This window comes from Heptranchias perlo, chromosome 18 (genome assembly GCF_035084215.1).
Source record: "Heptranchias perlo isolate sHepPer1 chromosome 18, sHepPer1.hap1, whole genome shotgun sequence".
In the NCBI taxonomy this organism is placed as follows: Eukaryota; Metazoa; Chordata; class Chondrichthyes; order Hexanchiformes; family Hexanchidae; genus Heptranchias; species Heptranchias perlo.
The window spans coordinates 5,102,245-5,129,718 of NC_090342.1; the positions used below are offsets into that span (position 1 = coordinate 5,102,245).

Here is a 27,474-nt window from a genome sequence, read left to right on the forward strand (position 1 = left end):
CACTGTTATAGTGTAAGAAATGTGGCAGCCAATTTGTGCACAGCAAGGCAATGATGTCCAGATAATCTGTTTTAAGTGGTTGAGGGATGGATATTGGCAAGGACACTGAGAACTCCCTTGGTCTTCGACTAGTGGCCTGGGATCTTTTACATGAACTGAGAGGGCAGATGGGGTCTCGGTTTAAAGTCTCCTATGAAAGACAGTGCAGCACTCCCTCAGTACTGCACTGGACTATCAGCTTAGACTCTGTGCTCAAGTCTCTGGAGTGGGACTTGAACTCACAACCGTCTGATAGAGGTGAGAGTGCTACCACCGAGCCACGGCTGATACCCAGGTTAACTGCTCAGTTATCGTGCTTGCTGATGGTGAGACCTTGCTGTCTGCAGATTGGCTCCTGCCATCTTCCCCCATAACAGTAAGTGTACTTTAGAAAGAATTTATTAGCTGTGAGATACATTGGGAGATCCTGAGGGGGTGAAAGGATTTATAGAAGTGTAAGTTTTCAATCACCTTCAAATTAATATTAAAATTGATAGCTTTTGTTGTGTACAAGAAAAAATTCCCAACATGTATATATTCTAAATATTAACTTTAAGCTCATATAAAAGGTAATAAGTTTAGAGAAAGTGTACAACAGCATTTTTTAAGTCGTGCAAACGAATACTTAGAGAATTAGTAACCTTTATAATTTTTCCCTCTTTTGGCTGCGCTCCTGATTCACAATCCGAGCGCTGAAGGTGGTGGCGTTGGGCGGAAGGGCATTCGCCGGCCGAGGGACACTGCTTGAAATGTCTTTGTGAATCTGCGGAGCGCTTTAATAATCGGCAACCAGTGGGTGCTGAAAACCTGGCGCTGAGTTACTCAATAACCAAACGTGAAGGGCTGGAGAGGGAGGTACCTGTCCCCCTCTCTCTCTCTGTGTGTGTGTGTGTGTGTCTGTCCCCTGGGGTGGGGAAGAGGCTGTTGTTGAACAGAGGGGAAGGTGGCGGTAGATGAGAGTGGATTAGAGAGGAGGAGGAGGAGGAGGGAGGGAGGGGGAGAGAGGAGGAGGAGGGAGGGAGGGGGAGAGAGGGAGGGAGGGGGAGAGGGGGGTGCGGCTGCGCTGTGGGACTTGGTACCGCTCGGATCCTGCTCTTCCGGTCTGTGTTGTGTGTGTTTGGGAGAGACCGAGAGCCGGAGCCCCGGGGACACAGAGAGAGAGAGAGAGACCGAGAGAGGAGCCGGAGCCCCGGGGACACAGAGAGAGAGAGAGACCGAGAGAGGAGCCGGAGCCCCGGGGACACAGAGAGAGAGAGAGAGAGACCGAGAGAGGAGCCGGAGCCCCGGGGGGTGGGGACACACACACACAGAGAGAGAGACCGCCGAGCGCAGCCACCTGAGGGGGCGGGGGTAAGGAGCCAGGTGGGCGGCGGGGACAGGTAGAGACTGTCCCTGTCCCGGGGGGTGGGGAATTGGGAGTTAGAAACAATTTACAAAGAAAGAAGGAAACTCGGCACAAAGTTACATTTAATGCACGTTGTTTCTAGGTGGAGTTGCGGGGGGGGGGGGGGGGAGTTGGTTCATTAATTATTTATTTATTTTGTGTGTCGTTTATTAATTATTTTCTCTTTTTTTTTGTCTGTTACTCAGTTGCACCGATTCCGCCTCCCGCCACCTGAGGAATGTTTGTGGTTTTGAAGAAGTGATAAACACAACAACAACAACAACAAAAACCCAGAAACTTTTTTTTCCCCCCAAAACTTAAACTTTTTTTCAAAAACAACAAAAAAAAAGTTGTTATATTCTTTCTTAAAACTTTTTTTTTGGAAACATGGCGACCGGCGGTTACCGACCGACCGGCAACACCACCGACTTTCTGGAGGAATGGAAAGCCAAGAGGGAGAAGATGAGAGCCCGTTTCGCGGCCGCCACCGCCGCTAACAGCAGCGGAGCCGCTAATGTTACCGCCGAGCCGGGACCGGGACCGGGACCGAGCCGCAACGGCGCCGCCGGTGAGCTCAACAACAACAACAACAACGGCGGCGGCGGCGAACGGGCGGCGGCTCCGCCGGTAACAATAGACGGCGGCGGCAGGTCGGTAACTCCCGCTCCCAAGCGGGGCGACGAGGACGGGAGCAGCGCCGCCGGTAAAAGCAGCGAGGGGGCCGCCGCCGCCGCCGCCAAGAATTCGCCCGCCGACGGTTGCGATCCCAACGCTCACGGTCCCGAGGGAGAGGCACCGGCACCGTCCCCGTCCCCCTCCTCCCCGTCCGCCGCCGCCGCCTCCGCCTCCTCCTCGCCCCCCTCCTGCACCAAGAGCAAGGACAAGACCAAGAGCTCGGGTCCCAGCGCCAGGAAGGGCAAGGGGCAGATCGAGAAAAGGAAACTGAGAGAGAAGCGCAGGTCGACAGGTGTGGTCAATATCCCATCCACTGAGGTAAGGGCGGCCTTCAAAACTCACACCTGCTCCTGGCACACCCAGCCTGCCCTTTTACACGTCGGGCTGGAGTTGTGAGCACTTGTCACTTCTTGCCACCTGGTTGTTGTGTGTCCTGGTTGCAATGTGTCTTGGTTGTATGTCCTGGTTGCAATGTGTCCTGGTTGTGTGTGCAATGTGTCTTGGTTGTGTGTTCTGGTTGCAATGTGCCCTGGTTGTATGTCCTGGTTGCAATGTGTCCTGGTTGTGTGTGCAATGTGTCTTGGTTGTGTGTTCTGGTTGCAATGTGCCCTGGTTGTATGTCCTGGTTGCAATGTGTCCTGGTTGTATGTCCTGGTTGCAATGTGTCCTGGTTGTATGTTTTGGTTGCAGTGTGTCCTGGTTGCAATGTGTCTTGGTTGGATGTTCTGGTTGCAATGTGTCTTGGTTGTATGTTCTGGTTGCAATGTGTCCTGGTTGTATGTTCTGGTTGCAGTGTGTCCTGGTTGTATGTCCTGGTTGCAATGTGTCCTGGTTGCAATGTGTCTTGGTTGTATGTTCTGGTTGCAATGTGTCCTGGTTGTATGTTCTGGTTGCAATGTGTCCTGGTTGTATGTTCTGGTTGCAATGTGTCCTGGTTGTATGTTCTGGTTGCAATGTGTCCTGGTTGTGTGTCCTGGTTGCGGTGTGTCCTGGTTGTGTGTTCTGGTTGTTGTTTGTTTTGCCTGTCCCTTATCCACTAGCTTGTCATCGGAACAGATCCTAAACCTGTGTGTGTGTGTCATCAACTTCATATCATGGGCTCTCTCAGCACAGGAGGAGGCCATTCAGCCCTCTTTGAAAGAGCTATCCAATTAGTCCCACTCCCCCACAACCCTGCTCTATATAAATGCAAGATCTTTCTTTCTTATAATTTATTTCTTTATATAATTTTTCCTTTTCAAGTATATATCTAATTCCCTTTTGAAAGTTGTTTTTGGATTCTTACAGATTCTACTTATATATTTATGCTCTATATATCTGCATAGTATTCTATAATGGAAATATGAAAATACGGGCAGGATATATGATGTTTGAAATAGGGACTGAATTACACTTGCATGCCCTGGTATCATTGCCCCTCCACTTCACATTCAGACTACCTTTAATCCTGAGTGCCCATGTCCAACGCCACAGGAGATTGATGAGTGTATTTAAAACAGATGATCTGGTCCTTATCACATTGCTGTTTGTGGGATCTCCCTGTGCACAAATTGGCTGCCACGTTTCCTACATTATAACAGCGACGACACTTCAAAAAGTGCTTTGGGATGTCCTGAGGTCGTGAAAGGCTCTATATAAATGCAAGATCTTTCTTTCTTATAATTTATTTCTTTATATAATTTTTCAAGCAAAGTTGGCATTTTTCCAGTTAAACTTTCAGCGTGTGCACATATCTTTGAAAGAGGCTGTATGTGTTTTGCAAGACCATTGGGTAAGAAAGTCATCAATGTGAAGGATCCAAATTAGTGACCTGTTAATCGCAGCTTCTGTTGATATTGAAGCAAATACAATTAACCCTGTGCTTGCTTTAATTGTTTTTTTGCATTGTTTTCTGCCAATGCACCATATTTTTATTTTATTTCAGGGAGGGGATTATCCAATACTTAAAAATATTTGAATTTCTGTGTATACAGGAGAGCTCCTGCTTGCTCTGTAACAACTAGATAATCCCAATCAGGTTTATCTCCAACCTCCAGGAAGTAATTAGCTTTTATCAATTCTGCCACGTAATACCAGGCAGTTTAGAATCTATAACCAACAACAAAAAACATCAGTTTTACAACATTATTTTTTATTTCAAAGGGATTGTTTCCAACTAATTGATCAACCATTTAGCTAACATTTGGTATGGAAACTGTTTTTGATGTGCAAAATTAATCTTTCTTTGCCCTGATGTACCTGTTTCTCTTGGTAACAAGGGGGAGAGGCAGTGAATTCTGCGTATTGCTAATCATTGTGGTATATAACTTCAGTTTAGAGGTGTATTTGTACATGTAAATGAAAAGCCATCAACAAGAATGCATAATTATTACACATAGTTGTCATTAAGCCAGCTACTTTGGGCATGGTACAATGATGTGCAAAACACAGTCTATTTGCTTTTCATATCTTGCTTTACAGAACAGTAATGACGTGTGGTAACGACGTTAGATTACCACCTGTGCTGACGTTCTCCTTCCAATGAGCTGGTGTTCATTCAACATGACATCGGCATATAATCTAGTCCTCTTAATTCAAGATGTGGAGATGCCGGTGATGGACTGGGCTGGACAAATGTAAGGAATCTTACAACACCAGGTTATAGTCCAACAGTTTTATTTGAAAATCACAAGCTTTCGGAGCTTTCCTCCTTCGTCAGGACACCTGACGAAGGAGGAAAGCCTCCGACAGCTTGTGATTTTCAAATAAAACTGTTGGACTATAACCTGGTGTTGTAAGATTCCTTACTCTTAATTCAACGCTGCTTCATTGAAATAGAAAGAAAGAAGCAAAGAAAGTAAATAAATTAATAAATTTATACAGCGGCTTTCACAAACTTGGGACGCTCCAAAGGGCTTTACAGCCAGTTAAGCATTTTTGAAGTGTAGTCACTGTTGTAATGTAGGGAAACGCAGCAGCCAATTTGTGCACAGCAAGATCCCACAATCAGCATTGTGATGACCGGATAATTTTTTTTAGCGGCGGTGGGTGAGGGATAATTATTGTCCAGGACACAGGGGGAACTCCCGTGCTTTTCTTCGAAATAGTGTTATGGGATCTTTTACGTCTACTTGAGAGAGGGCAGCAGGGGCCTCAGTTAAATGTCTCATCTGAAAGACAGCACCTCTGAGTGCACTGGACTGTCAGCATCGACTTTGTGCTCAAGTCCCTGGTGTGGTACTTGAACCCGTAAGAGGCGAGAGTCAACAGCTCCACTATCGATGTATCGTGCGGCTACCAGGGTGGTAGAAGCCGATTAGATGGACCGTGGGCTTTTTCGTCCAGCAGTTCGACGTTCCTGATTACCTTTTGTTGGCTTTTTGAAATGCGCACACGCAGGCAATGTGCATTTTGCACCGTCCCCCGTGTAAAATAGGGTAAGCCAGCTTGGGTTGCCTCTTCCCGAGTTAGAATAGGATTTACAGAGGCCTTGGGATGTAGGCTGCCTCCTATCTGTCTGCCCTTGGGCTTGGGTGGGGCAAGAGAGCGTTAACAAGTGAAAGGTAGTCACACCTTGTCTGACATAATTACACTTTGTTATATTGAACTTTGAGGCCCAATAAGCTGTCGATTTTCTTTCCCCCCCCCCGCAAGGTTCTGTGCACCATCTCTAATGGCTGCTGTGTGAGTTGATGCATGGAAATCACTCATTGACGTTTTAAAGTGCTTGTAATGTTAAACAAGGTGTGACTACCTTTCACTTGTTAAGGGGAGAGAAAATGCTTGTTGCTTTTGGTTGTGCAGCTTTTTTTTTGCTTTGCTTTTGAAAAATAATCATTTCCACTTCATTCTGACCCTCTCCCACAACCCAATGACCAGCAGCAGACAGAGCCTTTTATGTTCAATTTTCACGTACCAGTTTGTAAAACACTTCCCTTAATTTTCTAACTTTTCAGCCCAGCAACTTGTCAATCTGTTATCAAGGGGATAAAGAAAGGGTAGAGCAGTGGGACGAAGTGGATGAGCAGGTGCGATGGGCTGAATGGCCTCCGTCTGTATTTATGATCTCGGACTTCAAATTTTGACAAAGTGTTGAAAAAAAGAATGTAGGATTTAAAAATCGGAAGTTTGTGAAGAATTTAAAATGATTTTTTAAGTTTGCACATTAGTTTTTGACCTGTGTCATACTTTCAGTAAATGTTGCCAGCATTAAGGGGCTAAGCTGCTTGATTCTGGTCACTGGCTTTCTTCAGCTTCAGTTTAAACTTGCCCTCCTCCCCCCCTGCCCCCGACCTTGAGATTTATTGTCCTTTGAGTATTTGATCCCTTTCGGTTTTGACTCCTTTCCGTAAAGTCTCTTCATTTATCACCACTCATTCTACCTATCTACGGAATGTTAACCTTTATCTTAAGTTTTGCTTCAGTTGCACAGAACCTTGGTCAGATCCCACCTGGGACACTGTTCCGTTCTGGGCACCGCACCTCAGGAAGGATATATTGGCCTTGGAGGGGGTGCAGCGCAGATTCGCCAGAATGATACCGGGGCTCAGATAGGGTTAAATTACGAGGACAGGTTGCATAAACTTGGTTTGTGTTTCCTTGAGTTTAGAAGATTGAGGGGGTGATCTGATTGGGGTGTTTAAAATGTTAAAAGGATTCTATAGGGTAGGTGGAGAGAAACTATTTCCTCTGGTGGGGGAATCAAGAACGAGGGGACATAATCTTAAAATTAGAGCCAGGCCGCTTAGGAGGGAAATCAGGAAGCACTTTTTCACACACAGGGTGGTGGAAATCTAGAATTTCAAAAGACTGTGGATGCTGGGGGCCAGTTGGAGCTTTCAAGACTGAGATCGATAGGTTTTTGTTAGGTCGGGGTATCGAGGGATATGGAGCAAAGGCGGGTAAATGGAATTGAGAGACAGACCAGCCGTGATCTAATTGAATGTCGGTACAGGTTCAAGGGGCTGAATGGCCTCCTCCTGTTCCTATTTCAAAGATGCAGCACCAAACAGGAAAGGCCTGTATTTTAATCAGGCCATACCAATTTTTGGTAATTACTGACTTGGAGCAAAACTCCTCATACTCCCAGTGTGGGGTTCTGTTTTTAAACAAAAGAAAAACATGATTGTGTACTAAACTGGGCCTGTTGGAATCGCTGCGGACTCCATTACCCTGTCTCCCTTCCAAATGGGCTGGACTCCAAACTCACTGAGTTGAATTGTCCCCACTTGATTATTACATTACACAAGGCCAGAAAAAACTCTGCATTCATCTGGCTGGCCCTAAAAACTAATGCCCCCTCAATCGCCCCACCTCCTCAAATATCTATCCAATTCTCTCTCAAAAAATGTCCATACTATTTGCCTGCCTCAGTTAATCTCTTCCATAGGTTTCATCACCTTTGTTTGACTTTGGTAACAATTGTCAGATATCAAGGAAGTCCAGACATTTTTATTGCAAAACAACAAAACTGTCAGACAGCAGTGTCTGCCGTGGCTCAGTGGGCAGCACTCTCACCTCTGAGTCAGAAGGTTCTGGGTTCAAGCCTCACTCCAGAGACTTGAGCACATAATCCAGGCTTACACTTCGGGTTCCAGTACTGAGGGAGGGCTGCGTTGTCGGAGTTGCCGTCTTTCAGATGAGACGTTAAACCGTCTGCCCTCTCAGGTGGACATTGAAGATTCCGCACTATTTTGAAGAAGAGCAGGGGAGATCGCCCCGGGGTTTTGGGCCAATATTTATCCCTTAACCAACGTCACTAAAAAAAAAATTATCTGGTCATTTATTTCATTGCTGTTTGTAGCACCTTGCTGTCCGCAAATTGGCTGCTGTGTTTACTGCATTACAGCAGTGACTACACTTTAAAAGTTTAGTGGGTTTCTCTCCAGATGTGTAGCAGTATTGAGCTGCTTTCTGACCTGAGGTTTTCTATGGTCACTTTTTTTTTGAAGCTCATACCTTAAAGATAAAACTAATAGAATGTTACAAGGAGAATTAAATTTGTACAGGATCAGGTGACAATGAAATACACGAGTCTCTCAACTTTTGAGATGTGCATTTAACTCTCTTCTCTCCTCTTTTTCTCTCTTCACTCCCTCATAAGAACATGAGAAATAGGAGCAGGAGTAGGCCATATGGCCCCTCGAGCCTGCTCCGTCATTCAATAAGATCATGGCTGATCTTCGACCTCAACTCCACTTTCCTGCCCGATCCCCATATCCCTTGATTCCCTTAGAGTCTGAAAAATCTATTGATCTCAGTCTTGAATATACTCAACAACTGAGCATCCACAGCCCTCTGGGGTAGAGAATTCCAAAGATTCACAACTCTCTGAGTGAAGAAATTTTTCCTCATCTCAGTCCTAAATGGCCGACCCCTTATCTTGAGACTATGACCCCTAGTCCTAGGCTTTCCAGCCAGGGGAAACAGCCTTTCAGCATTTACCCTGTCAAGCCCTCTAAGAATTTTATATGTTTCAATGAGATCCCCTCTCGTTCTTCTAAACTCCAGAGAATATAGGCCCATTCTACTCAATCTCTTCTCATAGGACAACCCTCTCATCCCAGGAATCAATCTAGTGAACCTTTGTTGCACCCCCTTTAAAGCAAGTATATCCTTCCTTAGGTAAGGAGACCAAAACTGTACACAGTACTCCAGGTGTGTTCTCACCAGAGCCCTATATAATTACAGCAAGACCTCCTTACTCTTATACTCCAAACCCCTTGCAATAAAAGCTAACATACCATTTGCCTTCCTAATTGCTTGCTGTACCTGCATGTTAACTTTGTAATTCGTGTGCAAGGACACCCAAATCCTTCTGAATACCAACATTCAGCAGAGATACATTCCACTGAGAAAGAGAGACTCGAGGGGAAGGACGTACCATCCGTGGCTAACTAAGGAAGTTAAAGATAGTATCAGATTGAATGAAAAAGCAAACAATTCCGTGAAGATTAGTGGCAGGTCAGAAGATTGGTCAAAATATAAAAACACAGCAAAGAATGCCTAAAAGAATAATAAGGAGGGAGAAATTAGAGTACGAGAGAAAGCTAGCTAGAAATATAAAAACAGATAAGTAAGAGTTTCTACAGGTATTTAAAAAGGAAAAGAGTAAGTAAAGTGAGCGTTGGTCCTCTGGAGAGTGAGTCTGGGGAATTAATAATGGAGAACAAGGAAATGGCGGATGAATTGAACAGATATTTTGTGTCCGTCTTCACTGTAGAGGATACAAATAACATGCCAAAAATAATTGTGCATCAAGAGTTGAAAGGGAGGGAGGAACTTAAAACATTTACAATCACCAGGGAAAGGGTTTTGAAAAAAATATTGGAACTAAAAGCTGACAAGTCCCCAGGTCCTGACAGACTTCATCCTAGGGTCTTAAAAGAAGTGGCTGCAGAGATAGTAGATGCATTGGTATTAATTTTCCAAAATTCCCGAGATTCTGGAAGGGTCCCATCAGATTGGAAAATAGCGAATGTAACTCCTCTATTCAAGAAAGGAGGGAGACAGAAAGCAGGAAACTACAGGCCAGTTAGCTTAACATCTGTCATAGGGAAATGCTAGAATCCATTATTAAGGAGGTGAAAGCAGGGCACTTGGAAAATCTCCGTGCAATCAGGCAGAGTCAACACGGCTTTGTGAAAGAGAAATCGTGTTTGACTAATTTATTAGAGTTCTTTGAGGATATAACAAGCAACGTGGATAAAGGGGATCCTGTGGATGTGGTGTACTTGGATTTCCAGAAGGCTTTTGACAAGGTGCCACATCAAAAGCTGGTATACAAAATAAGAGCTCATGGTGTAGGGGGTAACATATTAGCATGGATAAAGGATTGGTTAACTAACAAAGCCATGATTGGATCACTTTTCCCATGGAGTTTATATTCCTCAAGGGAATGTATATTCATTGAGAATTATGAATTATTTGTTTAAATGTTTGCCATTGCTTATCTAGAGTCATAAACTTTTAATCTAATTTTCCAATCTACCGTAACCAACTGGCCCCTCATACCTACACAATTGGCTTTGTTTAAAGGCCCTCCTCCCTCCCACTCTCCTCTCCCCCTCCCACTCTCCTCTCCCCCTCCCACTATCCTCTCCCCCTCGCCTCTCCTCTCCCCCTCGCCTCTCCTCTCCCCCTCGCCTCTTCTCTCCCCCTCGCCTCTTCTCTCCCCCTCGCCTCTTCTCTCCCCCTCGCCTCTCCTCTCCCCCTCGCCTCTACTCTCCCCTCCCCCTCGCCTCTCCTCTCCCCCTCGCCTCTCCTCTCCCCCTCGCCTCTCCTCTCCCCCTCGCCTCTCCTCTCCCCCTCGCCTCTCCTCTCCCCCTCGCCTCTCCTCTCCCCCTCGCCTCTCCTCTCCCCCTCGCCTCTCCTCTCCCCCTCGCCTCTCCTCTCCCCCTCGCCTCTCCTCTCCCCCTCGCCTCTCCTCTCCCCCTCGCCTCTCCTCTCCCCCTCGCCTCTCCTCTCCCCCTCGCCTCTCCTCTCCCCCTCGCCTCTCCTCTCCCCCTCGCCTCTCCTCTCCCCCTCTTCTCTTTTTCTCTCTTTTTTCCTCTCTCTCTCTTCTCTCACTCAGTGTTGAAACTGGGCAGGGCTCAGGGATCCTGGTGTCTGAGAGAGAGAGAGAGAGTACTCTTTGTACAGAACAACTTTCTTATCAGGCCAACATATTATAAAGGATGAATCATTTTAAAAAGCGACAACTAATTTGTATTGTGTCGAGTGGAGCTAAAATCTTTTTAAGAATTGTTACTTTTAGTTTTATTTCTTGTGCTGAAGGTTATTTTCAATACCTGTGAAGCGTCCCTACTGGCAGAGGGAAATGAGGAAGGCAAAAAAAAATCCATATTTCTGTTGAAGCCTTTTTTATTTTTATAAACTGGATTTATAACCAAACTATTTTCTTTCAACGCAAAAGAGGGAAAAGAAATGAAAGCTTAATTTTCGCTCAGCGTTTCTCGCTGAATGTTTCCAGTTTTGGTTTCTCCTCCGCATTCTATCTGTAACTGTGCTGGGATTTGTACTTTGGGCGTGGACTGATTCATTATCTGTAAGGAATGAGGAAGTGAGCTCTGTCCTTTACTCTTACTGCATCTCTCCACTTCTTGGTAAATGTCCCACGTCACTGAAGCTTGGATGGTTTTATTCTGCTGTATCTTTCATACAGCTACCGTATTCCACCACAAAAACTGCCAAGCTTTTAACAATTAAATTCTGTTCAGCCATTTGAAACTCCTGTTGAAGATTCGGGTACAGCTGGGGGAGGGGGCTGGGAAGGAGAAAAAGATAGAGAGAAAAATGAAAACGGGTGATCGGCAGTGTGCTTGGTCATACGATTCTCGTCCCTTGTTCCGCTCCACGTTTCTCCGAGTAGCCAGGCTGTGGCTCAGTGGGCAGGACTCTCGCCTCTGACTCAGAAGGTTGTGGGTTCAAGTCCCCACTCCGGAGAGCTGCAAATTACAATTTAAATTTTGATGCCTCGCTCGTGGAGGAGTCCACGAGTTGAAGCTGGGCACTTCCCTCGTACAGGTGAAAACAAATTTGCAGAGTGTTGTTATCTCTTGGCTGCTCTTGTGTGCTGCTGAGTACGCTGTTCAGCGCTGCATTAGCTGAGGTCTGGGAGCACCAAATGGAGGCCCCTCTGTGGAAAGCAAAACTGGGGGCCATGGAGGAGATTCTGGAGATACCCGATGGTCAACTCTTGCAGGAAGAGCAGCAACCCCTCGGTTTCCCTCATTTCCTTCTGCTGCCGTAGTCCCCTCTCATCTCCCCACTGTCCAATCTGGTTGAGGTTGCTGAAAATGCATTTGTGGGACTGAAGGAGCTGACAAAGCAACGACAGCAACTTGCATTTGTACTTTAATATAGAAGAAGAAACATCCCAAGGCATGCGGGCACCGTTAGCCAAAGGAGGAGGGAGAGATTAGGAGGGGGTGCTCGCAAGCTTGTGGAAGATTTCCATACTGTATCCAAAGCAGCACTTTTCCAGTTGGTTCTGCTCTGGAGGTGGTGATGTGTTTTCTTGTCCTTGTGTTTAAATCCCTCCAAAAAGGAGGAGGTGGGGAAAGTGGAGAGGCGGAGGGGTTATGCAGGGATGTCCAGAGAATGGGAGCTAGATGGCTGCCATTGGTGGGGTGAAGGAAGGGAGAGGGTGATGTACAAGACATAGAGAAGATGTTTCCACTTGTGGGGGGAGATCAAAACTAAGGGGTCATAAATATAAGATAGTCACTAATAAATCCAATAGGGAATTCTTTACCCAAAGAGTGGAACTCACTACCACAAGGAATAGTTGAGGCAAAAAGCATAGATGCATTTAAGGGGAAGCTAGATAGACACATGAGGGAGAAAGGAATAGAAGGGTATGCTGATCGGGTGAGATGAAATAGGGTGGGAGGAGGCTCGTGTGGAGCATAAATGCCGGCATAGACCAGTTGGGCCGAATGGCCTGTTTCTGTGCTGTAGACTCAATGTAACTATGTAAGAAATTGGAAATCTGAAGAATGGTGAGTTCTGGGAGCTTTGAGGGACTGGAGGAGACCAGACCATGGAGATATTTAAATATACTATAACAACAACTTGCATTTACGTCTCAAGGCGCTTCACAGGAGCGATTATCAAACATAATTTGACACTGTGCCATATAGGGAGATATTAGGACAGGTGACCAAAAACTTGGACAAAGAGGTAGCTTTTAAGGAGCGTCTTAAGGGAGGAGAGGGAGGCGGAGAGGTTTAGGGGAAGGAATTCCAGAGCTTAGGGCATCGGCAGCTGAAGGCACGGCCGCCAATGGCGGAGCGATTAAAATCGAGGCGCTTCACAGGAGCGATTATCAAACAAAATTTGACAGTTTGGAAATCCCCCCCAACTGCCTGTGCTTACTGATTTACATCCTTGTTGCCAAGGACAGGTTCAGTTTCAGCTGTGACATTCTCTCACACGGTCAAATAGCCTACAGTGCTTCAAGGTCTAGGTCCCCACTTGGCCAAAGTATTGGACGACAACCCAACCTAACCCATCAGCACAGTGCTGGTTTTAAGCATTCTGAGTGTTGCTGTGATATTCGTATGATTCTGCTGAGCATTCATGTGGTAACATGGCAGTGAGTTATCCTCATGTGTCTTGGTAGAAAGTGGGAAAAGGCAACTAAAATATCATGAAACTTTTGTAGTATGTTGTGCCGTCCCTCTTGAATCAGAAATTTAAAAAAAATCTTTGAATTTTGTCGTAATGTGGAAAAATGGTTACGTAAATAAACCAGTTACTCGCTGATAATATATTACCAGTTGGGTTAAGAGTTGCCTGACCAAATCTAAGGCCATTGTACCATGACCCCTCTTCAGGTTAATGTCGAGAGCTGCCTTAGAATCCGTCTGTAAAGTCGCTACTTGAATATTAAATAAATACTTCAATTAATTCTAAACATGTGTAGCCTTAAAATCAAGCCAAGAAATGCTCGCCACCGATTAGTATTTTGCCATTTGTGGTGATCTGCGAATAATAATCGAGGGAGGAGAGTTGGGTTATGTAACGTTTGGTGTGATACTTGTAATCTTTTGTGTATAATTTATCCTCCACACGTACTGCCCCTGCCCTCCAGCCTGCTTTCTGATTTGGATCGCTAGCATTTGGTAGGTTTGACTTTGCGAGCCAAGTCTCCCTCTGTGGAGCTTCACCGGAAGGGAGCACAAGTCTTGGAGTCGGCCCCACAGTTTTATTGCCCCGTTTCCGCGCTGGGAGCATTACCTGGAATATTTTTACCCTTGCACCTTTTGGAGAACGTTTCTCACCGAGTAGCCATCAGAAAAAGGAGATAAAGACTTGCGTCCTCTGAACGTCCCAAAGTGCTTTACAACCAATCAAGTACTTTTGAAGCATAGCCACTTTTGTAATCATAGATCCATAGAAATTTACGGCACAGAAGGAGGCCATTGTGTCTGTGCCGGCCGAAAAAGAGCTATCCAGCCTAATCCCACTTTCCAGCTCTTGGTCCGTCACCTTCTAGGTTATGACACCTCAAGTACCCTTTAAATGCGATGAGGGTTTCTGCCTCTACCATACTTTCAGGCAGTGAGCTACAGACCTCCACCACCCTCTGCATGAAAAAAAATTCTCCTCAACTCCCCTCTAATCCTTCTACCAATTACTTTAAATCTATGTCCCCTGGTCACTGACCCCTCTGCTAAGGGAAATAGGTCCTTCCTATCAACTCTATCTAGGCCCCTTATAATTTTATACACCTCAATTAAATCTCCCCTCAGCCTCTTCTGATCCAAAAAAAACATTCCCAGCCTGTCCAATCTTTCCAACCCATTGCTAAAATTCTCCAGTCCTGGCAACAGCCAGAAGTGCCGAGTGGATGATCCATCTCGGCCTCCTCCCGATATCCCCACCATCACAGAAGCCAGTCTTCAGCCAATTCGATTCACTCCACATGATATCAAGAAACGGCTGAGTGCACTCGATACAGCAAAGGCTATGGGCCCCGACAACATCCCGGCTGTAGCGCTGAAGACTTGTGCTCCAGAAATAGCCGCGTCTCTAGCTAAGCTGTTCCAGTACAGCTACAACAATGGCATCTATCCGACAAAGTGGAAAATTGCCCAGGTATGTCCTATCCAAAAAAAGCAGGACAAATCCAATCCGGCCAATTACCGCCCCATCTGTCTACTCTCAATCATCAGCAAAGTGATGGAAGGTGTCGTTGACAGTGCTATCAAGCGGCACTTACTCACCAATAACCTGCTCACCGATGCTCAGTGTGGGTTCTGCCAGGACCACACGGCTCCTGACCTCATTACAGCCTTGGTCCAAACATGGACAAAAGAGCTGAATTCCAGAGGTGAGGCGAGAGTGACTGCCCTTGAAATCAAGGCAGCATTTGACCGAGTGTGGCACCAAGGAGTCCTGGTAAAATTGAAGTCAATGGGAATTAGGGGGAAACTCTCCAGTGGCTGGAGTCATACCTAGCAAAACGGAAGATGGTAGTGGTTGTTGGAGGCCAATCATCTCAGCCCCCGGACATTGCTGCAGGAGTTCCTCAGGGCAGTGTCCTAGGCCCAACCATCTTCAGCTGCTTCATCAATAACCTTCCCTCCATCATAACGTCAGAAATGGGGATGTTCACTGATGATTGCACAGTGTTAAGTTCCATTAGCAAGCCCTCAGATAATGAAGCAGTCTGTGCTCGCATGCAGCAAGACCTGGACAACATCCAGGCTTGGGCTGATAATTGGCAAGTAACATTTGCGCCAGACAAGTGCCAGGCAATGACCATCTCCAACAAGAGAGAGTCTAACCACCTCCCCTTGACATTCAAAGGCATTACCATCGCCGAATCCCCCACCATCAACATCCTGTGACTCACCTCCTGACTCCCCAAAGCCTTTCCACTATCTACAAGGCACAAGTCAGGAGTGTGATGGAATACTCTCCACTCACCGCAGAATACCCAGCCTCTGACCAGGTCTTGTAGCCACAGTATTTATATGGCTGGTCCAGTTAAGTTTCTGGTCAATGGTGACCCCCAGGATGTTGATGGTGGGGCATTCGACGATGGTAATGCCATTGAATGTCAAAGGGAGGTGGTTAGACTCTCTCTTGTTGGAGATGGTCATTGCCTGGCACTTGTCTGGCACGAATGTAACTTGCCACTTATGAGCCCAAGCCTAGATGTTGTCCAGGGCTTGCTGCATGTGGGCTCGGACTGCTTCATTATCTGAGGGGTTGCAAATGGCACTGAGCACTGTGCAATCATCAGCGAACATCCCCATTTCTGACCTTATGATGGAGGGAAGGTCATTCTGCAGCGAGTGACTCACCTCCTGACTCCCCAAAGACTTTCCACCATCTACAAGGCACAAGTCAGGAGTGTGATGGAATACTCTCCACTTGCCTGGATGAGTGCAGCTCCAACAACTCAAGAAGCTCGACACCATCCAGGACAAAGCAACCCGCTTGATTGGCACCCCATCCACCACCCTAAACATTCACTCCCTTCACCACCGGCGCACTGTGGCTGCAGTGTGTACCATCCACAGGATGCACTGCAGCAACTCGCCAAGGCTTCTTCAACGGCACCTCCCAAACCCGCGACCTCTACCACCTAAAAGGACAAGGGCAGCAGGCACATGGGAACAACACCACCTGCACGTTCCCCTCCAAGTCACACACCATCCCGACTTGGAAATATATCGCCGTTCCTTCATCGTCGCTGGGTCAAAATCCTGGAACTACCTTCCTAACAGCACTGTGGGAGAATCTTCACCACACGGACTGCAGCGGTTCAAGAAGGCGGCTCACCACCACTTTCTCAAGGGCAATTAGGGATGGGCAATAAATGCCGGCCTCGCCAGCGACGCCCACATCCCATGAATGAATAATAAAAAAAATCCTTGTAAATCTCCTCTGTACCCTCTCTGGTGCTATCCATCTTTCCTGTAATGTGGTGACCAGAACTGTACACAGTACTCTAGCTGTGGCCTAACTAGTGTTTTATGCAGTTCTAGCATAACCTTCTTGCTCTTATATTCTGTGCCTCTACTAATAAAGGAAAGTATTCCATATGCCTTCTTAACCACTTTATCTACCTGTCCTGCTATCTTCAGGCAGCTGTAGACATGCATTCCAAGGGCCCTCTGTTCCTCTATACTTCTCAGTATCCTACCATTTATTGTGTATTCCCTTGCCTTGTTTGCCCTCCCCAAATGCACTGCCTCACACTTCTCTGGATTGAATTCCATTTGCCACTTTTCTGCCCACCTGAGCAGTCCATTGACATCTTCCTGCAGTCTACAGCTTTCCTCAACATTTGTATTATCTGCAAACTTCTTAATTATGCCCCCCTACATTTAAGTCTAAATCATTGATATGTACCACAAAAAGCAAGGGACCTCGTACTGAGCCCTGCGGAACCTCACTGGAAACAGCCTTCCAGTCACAAAAACACCCGTCGACCATTACCCTTTGCTTCCTGCCACTGAGCCAATTTTAGATCCAACTTGCCACTTTCCCTTGGATCCCATGGGCTTTTGTTTTTCTGACCAGTCTGCCATGTGGAGCCTTGTCAAAAGTCTTGCTCAAATCCACGTAGACTACATCAAATGCACTACCCTCCTTCTTACCTCTTCAAAAAATTCAAACAAGTTAGACATACACGACCTTCCCGTAACAAATCCAGGGAGGATTGTGGAATGTCGGAAACGTGGCAGCCAATTTGTGCACAGCAAGCTCCCACAAACAGCAATGTGATAACGACCAGAGTTGGTTGAGGGATAAATATTGGCCGGGTCACCAGGGAGAACTCCGCTGCTCTTCTTCAATATTGTGGCCATGGGATCTTTTACATCCACCTGAGAGGGCAGACGGGTCCTTGGTTTAACCTCTCGTGCAAGAGCGGGTATCTCCAACAATCCCTCAGTACTGTGTCGGGAGTGTCGCACAATTTTTTGTGCTCAAGTTTCTGGAGTGGGACTTGAACCCACGACCTTCTGACTCAGAGGCGAGAGTGCGACCCACTGAGCCACGGCTGTAACTGAGGATAGATTTGGGAGCCTGTGATTGTTGGGTAATGCGGCAAAATGCGCTCCCATCCCTATGGAAATGTATTATTTAATGGGAATTTACACGGGATATCGTGAAGGAATTTACCGAATCATCCAATCTACAGTGTCTGCCTTGGAAACTGAAAAAAATGGCCCCAGACATTTTTTTGAGGAACGCTTGCCAGAATCTACATTTCCTCCGGAAGAATCTTGGAACATTCCCTGCCCATTTTGTTGCAGCGCACACGGATAGATCGCTGATCATGTGACTTGGGGAGTGAGATAAAGTAAGGCTGGACTGAAGGAGGGAGTGAAAGAAGCAGTCGAAGGAAATGAGGGCAAATAACAAAACGCGAAAGCACACAAGCTAAAAATGGAGAGGGGGAGGCAAACCGAAGTGGGGTGGTGAGTTAAAAAATGCTGTATACAAATGAGGGAACACTCCAAATCATGGAGGCTGTTTCACTACTTATTTTTGGTAAACTTCCATATATGAGGATGAGGGAGCACACGGCAGGGTTGGAGGCGATGGAAGTGTTTGAGCCGCAGGAATAGTTTAGGTAAGAGCTTGGAGTGGTGGGAACTGGGGAGGTTCATGTGGCTGTTTGAGGTGCACTGTTGTGAGGTTAGCCGTGGCTCAGGTGGGTATCACTCTCGCCTCTGAGGCAGGAGGTCTGTGGGTTCGAGTCCCCACTCCAGAGATTTGGTAGCACAAAATCTAGGCGCACGCTCCCAGTGCAGCACTGAGGGAGTGCTGCAGTGTCGGAGGTGCCGTCTTTTGGATGCGACGTTAAACCGAGGTCCCATCTGTCCCCTCGGGTGGACGTAAAAGATTCCACACCTGCTACTTCGAACCAACACCACTTAAAAAAAAATTATCTGGTCAATATCACGTTACTATTTGTGGGATCTTGCTGTGCCCAAATTGGCTGCCGTGTTTCCTACATTACAACAGTGACTACACTTCAAAAGTACTTCATTGGCTGTAAAACGTTTTGGGGTACACTGAGGTTGTGAAAGGCGCTATATAATTGCAAGTTCTTTAATCTGATTTCTTGTTCTCTCCGCTCTGTTTGGCAGACTTAGTCTGTATGGAAAGAAGGCAATGAAACTTTCTTTGTGACTGAAGCTTTTGCTCAAAACCCTTGCCACGTCTTTGCATTCTTATAAATACGTAGCATACAAGTTATAGTACAAAAGATTTAATGAATACGTATTTCTGTACATAACCCAAAAAGGAACGGTCTATCCTCTCTGACATGCTGGTGTGTGATTGATCCCATTGGCTCCTGTACCACTCCCAAGGGGGACCATTTTTCTTGTGTGCACATTGAAGGTAAATGTAGACTATTCAACCACAGAGGCACCACAGCGGAGCCCAGACCTGCGGAATAGTCTTCTTGGGATATCACTCATGAATCGTAATGATATTTTAATGTGAGAAATACGGAATATCTGAATGCCTTCCTGACATATCTTTGGATCAAGTTATTGCACGGTTAAGCGACTATATCTATATGCTCAAATCCTTCGACACAAACTGCCAACCCTCCTGAAGCTGTGACATGCACTGAGGGAAGTTGTTTAAATTAGTTCTGTGTTTGGTAACGTACGGAATGTTCTGGCTGGAATTACACCCGGCCGATCTTCAATCATTTCTCAAAGTGCAGTACTGTTTTTCAAAATAACAACCTGTACAGTACTGATCTAAATCTTTATTCGACATCTCTGCTGTGCAAGTCTCCCACGCACATCCCACCCCTCCCCCTCCATCCCTATTTTAAAAAAAATAATTCCCGTTCAGACATTTACAGAGTTGGCTTGCCTTCCGCTGATTTAAAATCAGAGGTTTGTTGAACCGCAGTCTCCTGACCAGCGTTTGCTGGGATCGCGTATCTCAGGACCCGGCCCTATAGGAACGTGATTCCATTTCCATTCTTATTTTACTGATCTCTTTTAAAGACTCGCTAACGTACAGGTGCCTCTTGTACATTGGGTGTACAATTTGTAGCATTTATGGAAAATAGCTGTGACAGGGGGGGTAGAAATGACTTTTTAAAAAAAAAAATCTGCTGGTGTGTGATTGATTCCATTGGCTCAGGTACCCCTTCCGAGGGGACCGTTTTTTAATGTGTGCACATTGAGGGTAAATGTAGGCTATTCAACCACAGAGGCACCACATTAGATGTAAAGGTCATTCGCCAAAATAATCATTTCTTAAATTTGTGACTCTGATTTATCTCAAGGCCCAAATGAGTTGGGCAGGGGAGTGAGACAAACGATCAGGAGTTTTACCACTGCTCTGCGCTAGTAAGCTGTGTGGTTTTGGTTGATTAAACTCCAGCAGGGGTCAGTTTTCTCAGGCAATCAGCAGACAGACAGACTGCTGGAGGCCGCGACCAAAAAGGGGAAATAAAAACATTTTGTTCACTTACCTGAATGCGGAGCCAGAAAGAGCAGGAGTGGTTCCTTCCAACGCCACGTTAAAACTGCAGGCCGCAGCTGGCCATCGCTCGCCCCTCCCCCCTCCCCTATTCACCCAGAGGTCCTGAATACAAATCCCACCATGGCAAGTTGTGAAATATTGAATTCAATAAATTCATTTAATTATGAGGTAATAGATTATTATTAATAATAATCTAATCAAAGTCTTTAAAATTATGAGGGGGTTCGATAGGGTAAATGTGGGGACAACGTTTCCACTTGTGGGGAAATCTAAAACTAGGGACCATAAATATAAGATAGTCGCTAATAAATCCAAGAGGGAATTCAGGAGAAACCTCTTTACCCAGAGAGTGGTGAGAATGTGGAACTCGCTACCACAAGGAGTAGTTGAGGCGAATTGTGTAGATACATTTAAGGGGAAGCTCGATAAACACATGAGGGAGAAAGAAATAGAAGGATATGCTGATAGGGTGAGACGAAGTAGGATGGGAGGATGCTCATGTGGAGCATAAACGCCAGCATAAACCTGTTGGGCCGAATGGCCAGTTTCTGTGCTGTAAATTCTATTAATCCTAAGTAAATCTGGTAGTTTGTGGGCGAGCGCCAGAAAAATGACAGTGAAAGCCAATGGATTGTCAGAACAATCTAACTGGTTCACAAAAGTCCTTCAGGGAAGGGAACCTGCTGTCCCTCCCTCGTCTGGCCTACACGTGACTCCAGTCCCACACTGTGGCTCCAGTCCCACACTGTGGCTGACTCCTTAAGCCCCCAGAGTGGCCAAGGATCCAGCCCTACCGACGTCGCCCACGTTAAAAGAACAATGAGGAACAGCACACAGCCCCGGTAAGCATCCTTCTGCTTGATCAGCCTGAACCTCCCTTTTCATCGCGGTGTTCGTTTGCAGGGTTATCTTGAGCCGAGTGGGAAGATCACGACAAGCACTGTCTGGCCGACCCAACCCAACCCAACCCAACCCAACCAGATACTGTTGAGCAGGAAGGCTGGCTCATCAATCATCAACAGGGCCCTGGACCTGCCTTGCTCAAGTGCCAGATTAGAGTTTGGCAAAGAAGACTGACTAAGTTCCAATCTTCCATCATCAGGCATGTCATCTTGGAACCACTTCAGTCCTCAAGAGATCCGACTGGCGTCCCTCCCAATTCTGGCTCACGCCAATCCCCCCCCCCTTCCCCACCCGCAAAGGAAGATGATACTTAAAGCTAGTGGACAGGTACTAAAAACAATCAAAAGGGCTAATGGAATGTTGGCCTTTATCTCAAGAGGGCTGGAATACAAAAGGGAGGAAGTTATGCTTCAGTTGTACAGAGCCTTGGTCAGAGTACTGTGTTCAGTTTTGGGCATGGCACCTCAGGAAGGACATATTGGCGCAGAATCACCAAAATAATACCAGGGCTTAGAGGGTAAAATTATGAGGCCAGGCTGCATAAACCTGGCTTGTAATTCCCTTGAGTATAGAAGATTGAGATGTGATCTGATCAAGGATTCGATGGGGTAGATACGGAGAAACTATTTCCTGTGGCGTGGAATCCTGAACAAGAGGGCACAATGTTAAGATTAGAGCGAGGCCATTTAGGAGTGAAATCAGGAAGCACTTCTTCACACGAAGGATAGTGGAAATCTGGAACTCTCTCCTCCAAAAGGCTGCAGATGCTGGGGGCTCAGTTGGAGCTTTCAAGGCTGAGATCGATAGATTTTTGTTGGGTGAGGGTATCGAGGGACATGGAGCAAAGGCGGGTAAATGGAGTTGAGGTCCAGATTGTATATATTTTTCCTGTCCCCCTAGAAGGCCGACTGCTGGACACTCTAAACTAATAGTGTGTTTCACGTTTTGCACGTAACACATGAAAGAACAGAAAGTTTACAGTGAATTTCAAAACCCTCCTTGTAACGGAGGAATCAGCCGTGGTTCAGTGGGTCGCACTCTCGCCAATTGAGTTAGACCGTCGTGAGTTCAAGTCCCACTCCAGAGACTTGAGCACAAAGTCTCGGCCGTTTGTGTATATTTACAGAAATGCCTAAAGAGACCTCTTGCCTCAAGCTGACACGTTATGCAGGAAGTGCCATCTGCGCAGTTATCAGGGATCTAATCCACGCTCTCAGACGCAGGGTATTGTGTGTATCTAATCCCCCATGAGCTGAATTTACCTTCAAATGTGTCATCTTAATATGAATTAATCTGAAATGCCTCCCAGTGCAGTACTGAGGGAGTGCTGCACTGTCGGAGGTGCCGTTCTTCAGATGAGATGTTAAACCGAGGCCCCGTCTGCCCGCTCGGGCGAATGTAAAAGATCCCACAGCGCTATTTGAAGAAGAGCAAGGGATTTCTCCCTGGTGTCCTGGGCCGATATTTATGTCTCGACCAACTTATCTTAAAAAAAAACAGATTCTTGGTCATTATCACATTGCTGTTTGTGGGATCTTGCTGTGCTCAAATTGGAGGCCGCATTTCCCAACATTACAACAGTGACAACACTTCAAAAATACTTCATTGGCTGTAAAGCGTTTTGGGACATCCTGAGGCCGTGAAAGGTGCTGTATAAATGCAAGTTCTTTCTTTCCATAGAACATTATAAAGCACGCCACACGGGCTCACCCTCGCCAGCGTTTGAAACCAGTCAGCGTTACTTTTTGGAGAGCGTTCTCTCCAACAACTGTCCGCTTTCTGCCCCAGCTTCTTGTAGACTGAGCTACGACCCACCTGGACAGGAAGCCACTGGAGTCCAGCCCTCAGCACCGGCTGTCTGTGCCCATGAGCTGATGTTCATCCGGCAACTGGTAGGAGGTGGAGTCCTGTCAGCTGCCTCTCCCTGCTCGTGGAGGAAGCCATTCCTCCATATTGTTTGTGTATGTTTACTGAAATGCCTAAAGAGACCTCCTGCCTCAAGCTGACACGTTATGCAGGAAGTGCCATCTGTGCAGTTATCAGATGTGGAGATGCCGGTGATGGACTGGGGTGGACAAATGTAAGGAATCTTACAACACCTGGTTATAGTCCAACAATTTTATTTTAAAATCACAAGCTTTCGGAGATTATCCCCTTCGTCAGGTGAGCGAGTGGAAGGTTCTCAAATCGCATATCTTATATTAGGCTGGGACACCATCACACCAATCAAAGGTGTCGTTGGTGTTCAGACAGGTTAGCCACGGAAAACAGTAGGTCCCAGTATACTGAATACACATTGTGTCAAATTACACAGACAGAGAGAAAGAGACCCGAAAGGCAGAGAGAGAGAATATTAAAAACAGATAACTTTTTTTTCCCCCTTGCTGGTGGGGTTACGTGTAGCGTGACATGAACCCAAGATCCCGGTTGAGGCCGTCCTCATGGGTGCGGATTTTGCCTCCAAGGCAGCCTTCGAGACACACAACAACGCAAAATCGTCGAGCAGAAGTTGATAGCCAAGTTCCGCACCCATGAGGACGGCCTCAACCGGGATCTTGGGTTCATGTCACGCTACACGTAACCCCACCAGCAAGGGGGAAAAAAAAGTTATCTGTTTTTAATATTCTCTCTCTCTCTCTGTGCCTTTCGGGTCTCTTTCTCTCTGTCTGTGTAATTTGACACAATGTGTATTCAGTATAATGGGACCTACTGTTTTCCGTGGCGAATCTGTCTGAACACCAACGACATCTTTGATTGGTGTGATGGTGTCCCAGCCTAATATAAGATATGCGATTTGAGAACCTTTCACTCACTCACCTGACGAAGGAGATAATCTCCGAAAGCTTGTGATTTTAAAATAAAATTGTTGGACTATAACCTGGTGTTGTAAGATTCCTTACATTTGCACACTCTCAGACACAGAGTATTGTGTGTATCTAATCCCCTGTGAGCTGAATTTACCTTAATATGTCACCTTAATATGAATTAATCTGAAATGCCTCCTAGGCCTAGGGCAAAGGCTCAAAAATCCCAAAATGTGATGGTGCTTTATAAATGCAAACAGTAGCGTCTACTCTCGTCCTCCTCCTCGTCCTCCTCCTCCTCTTCCACGCCCTCCTCCTCAGATGTAATTGCAGAGTGACAAGTTTGCACAGGCAGTCTCCGTTATAAATGCCGTAGGAATTTCGAATGAAAATGCACCACAGCAGTTGTAGTACAAGTATACTCGATGAGAGTACTTTTCATCTTTTAAGTATATCTGGATTAACTCTCGGGCGTCTGACTGAAATGTAATCACCAGATTCAGTCCAGCCTAAACCGTCTCCTCCTCAGGAGGTGTTATGGTTTAGAGCCACCACCCACCTTAAGGTATTTGCAGAGTCACAACCTGTAGGTTCAGGTTCTACATATTTGGGACAAAAGGTAACCTGAGAACTGATGTGACATCAGCACATTGGCATCTCTCTTGTGTGCGCTTGATAGGTCAACATTTGCAGACCTGAACTCTGCTGCTATGTAAATGTTATGGAGCTTGGCACAGCTACAAATCATGTTATTTACTCAAAGCCGTCACTCCTAGGATAATGTGATTAATCAGTTAAAACAGAATCTGCATTCTTAAAGTATCGGTGAAATAGGGCAATGGATTTTCCCAAAGGCCTACTATTGGGAATTTTAGCAAAAGCCCATGTTAATCCTTTGGCTCAGTAATAAAGGATCTATCCAACTGAAGGGGGAGTATAGTTAAATGTGTACTAAAGTTGCAATAAGAGAAGACACTTAGTCAATCTGTACTGGGACATTTTTATGTACAGTGTATATATAGACTAACAAATGAGCTGGCAAGTGTTACAAGGCAGTGCTGTCATTTCTCACTTGCACGTTTCCCCTGTCTTTGTAAAATACTAATTCAGTTCTCCTTCGGCACATGAGGAGGTAAACCTTGACTTTGTGCGACCGTGTAAAACAGGCGAGAGCAAGCGGGCAGCCCGTTTCACATCTCTCCCAAATTTTGTTGTCCCCGATTGACTTCAGCGGAAATAAAAATGGGGAGAGATGTAAAACGAGCTGCTGACTCGCGGACGCTATCGCACAAAATCAGTATCTACTCCAGGGAGTCGAGACCAAGTGTGGCGTTCAGGTGCAATAGGGTTAGAGGCGGAGGGATAACATACCAGGGCATGGGGAGGTAATTCAGTCCCCATTTTTATGTCGCACACCTTGTCCTTATTTTTAGATTCCCATTCTAAATTCCAATGACTACATTTAATAATGGAGACTGCCTACGTAAACTTATCAGGCTGTAACAACATCCTCCCACCAATGGTGCTGCTAAACCACCTCAGCTGCTGGGGGTGGGGTGGGGAGGGAGGGTATAATTACAGTGTGACAAGTTTATACAGATATCTCCATTATAAACGTGGTCATAGGAATTTAGAATGGAAAAAGACGACAGGGGGTTTACGTACAGAAATCTTTGAAGGTGGCTTGACAAAGTGATAAGGCAGTTTTTAAAAACAAAAGCATATGGGATTCTGGGCTTTATAAATAGAGGCATTGAATACAAAAGCGAGGAAGTTATGCTGAACCTTTATAAATCACTGGTTAGGCTAGAGTATCGTGTCCAATTCTGAGCACCATGCTTTAGGAAAGATGTCAAGGCTTTAGGTGCAGAGGAGATTTACTAGAATGGTACCAGGGATGAGGGACTTCAGTTACGTGGAAAGGCTGGACATAGAATCATAGAACGGTTACAGCATGGGAAGGAGGCCATTCGGCCCATCGAGTCCACGCCGGCTCTGTGCAAGTGCAGTCCAGTTAGTCCCATTCCCCCGCCCTTTCCTCGTAGCCCTGCAAATTTTTTCTGGGTTTGTTCTCCTTAGAGCAGAGAAGGTTAAGGGGAGATTTAATAGAGGCGTTCAAAATCACGAAGGGTTTTGATAGAATAAATAAGGAGAAACTGTTTCCACTGGCAGGAGGGTCGGTAACCAGAGGACACAGATTTGAGGTAATTGGCAAAAGAGCCGGAGGAGAGATGAGAGGAAATGTTTTTACGCAGCGAGTTGTTATGATCTGGAATGCACTGCCTGAAAGGGCGGTGGAAGCAGATTCAATAGTAACTTTCAAAAGGGAATTAGATAAACATTTGAAGGGGAGAAATTTGCAGGGCTATGGGGAAAGAGTGGGAGCAGTGGGGACTAATTGGACAGCTCTTTCGAAGAGCCGGCACAGGCACGATGGGGCGAATGGCCTCCTGTGCTGCAGGATTCTATGATTCTATAAGTGCGTGCAGATGTAAGAGTTAGTTATATTCGATTGCTTGTAATGTATACTTAGGACAGAAGTGTCCCAATTGTGACCCAGCAATCGGGGCCATGAAACCTCAGCCACTCGGTTCTAGTTGTGTTGATATTCCTCACTCTCTGGTTTGTCCTGTTTGAATTTTGAGTCTGGAGAGTTGGATAGGGCCTTTCTTTTAAGCTCGTTGGCTCATTGGCGAATAAATACTCTCAGAACTTCAGAATCGGTTAGCATCTTGAGCTTGAGATATACGCAGATTGGTGGGATCTTTGATTTAACCTTTAGCCTTGGTCCATGAGACTTCTAGCCGAATCCCTGTGTGACTGATGAAGATGGAAAGCTTGGGCTAGCCTGTATATAAATGCGTGGTCACTTCTAATTGGATTTCGGACTTGTTTTCCAACGTTAAAATGGCCTGTGATCAATTCCAGCCCAACAATCCTCCGAGATCTCTGCGCTCCTCCAATTCTGTTCTTTTTGGAACAGAGAAGGCTGATGGGTGATCTAATTGAGGTGTACAAAATTATGAGGGGCTTAGATAGAGTGGATAGGGAAGGACCTATTTCACTTAGCAGAGAGGTCAATAACCAGGGGGGCATGGATTTAAAGTAATTGGTAGAAGGATTAGAGGGGAGCTGAGGAAATTTTTTTTCACCCAGAGGCTGGTGGGGGTCTGGAACTCACTGCAGAGGCAGAAACCCTCATGACACTTAAAAAGTACCTACATATGCACCTGAAGTGCTGTGACCTACAGGGTTACGGACCAAGTGCTGGAAAGTGGGATTAGGCTGGGTGGCTCGTTTTCAGCCGGAGCGGACACGATGGGCCGAATGGCCTCCTTCTGTGCTGTAAATTTTCTGTGATTCTGGCCTTTTGCGTATCCCTGACTTAATTCGCTCCACCATTGGCAGCTGTGCCTTCTGCTGCCTAGCCCCTAAGCTCTGGAAATCCCTCCCTAAACTTCTCCGTCTCTCTCCTCCTGTAAGAAGCTCCTTAGAACCCATCTCTTCCTGTACTAATGCCTCCTTTGGCTCGGTGTCAATTTCTTTTTGCCTGATAATCGCTCCGGTGAAACGCCTTGGGATGTTTTACTACGATAAAAGCGCTATATAAATGCAAGTTGTTCTTGTGGTATAAGCAAAGCTCACCAAGTCAGGAAGAACCTTTTCACACAAAGGGTAATGGAAATCTGGAACTCTTCTCCCCCA

The 27,474-nt window shown here is 46.1% G+C and overlaps 1 protein-coding gene across 3 annotated transcripts in view; it reads left to right on the plus strand.

Moving 5' to 3' along the window:
* Positions 1-801: 801 nt before the first annotated feature.
* Positions 802-27,474, plus strand: part of pawr (PRKC, apoptosis, WT1, regulator) — a 125,706-nt gene continuing 99,033 nt past the window's right edge. The window contains exons 1-2 of one of the 3 annotated variants that reach the window (XM_067999277.1): positions 802-894; positions 1,630-2,416. In XM_067999277.1, the coding sequence (XP_067855378.1) occupies positions 1,811-2,416 (606 nt within the window). In that variant the 5' untranslated portion in view covers positions 802-894; positions 1,630-1,810. The other 2 variants (XM_067999276.1, XM_067999275.1) reach the window with 2 other exon arrangements.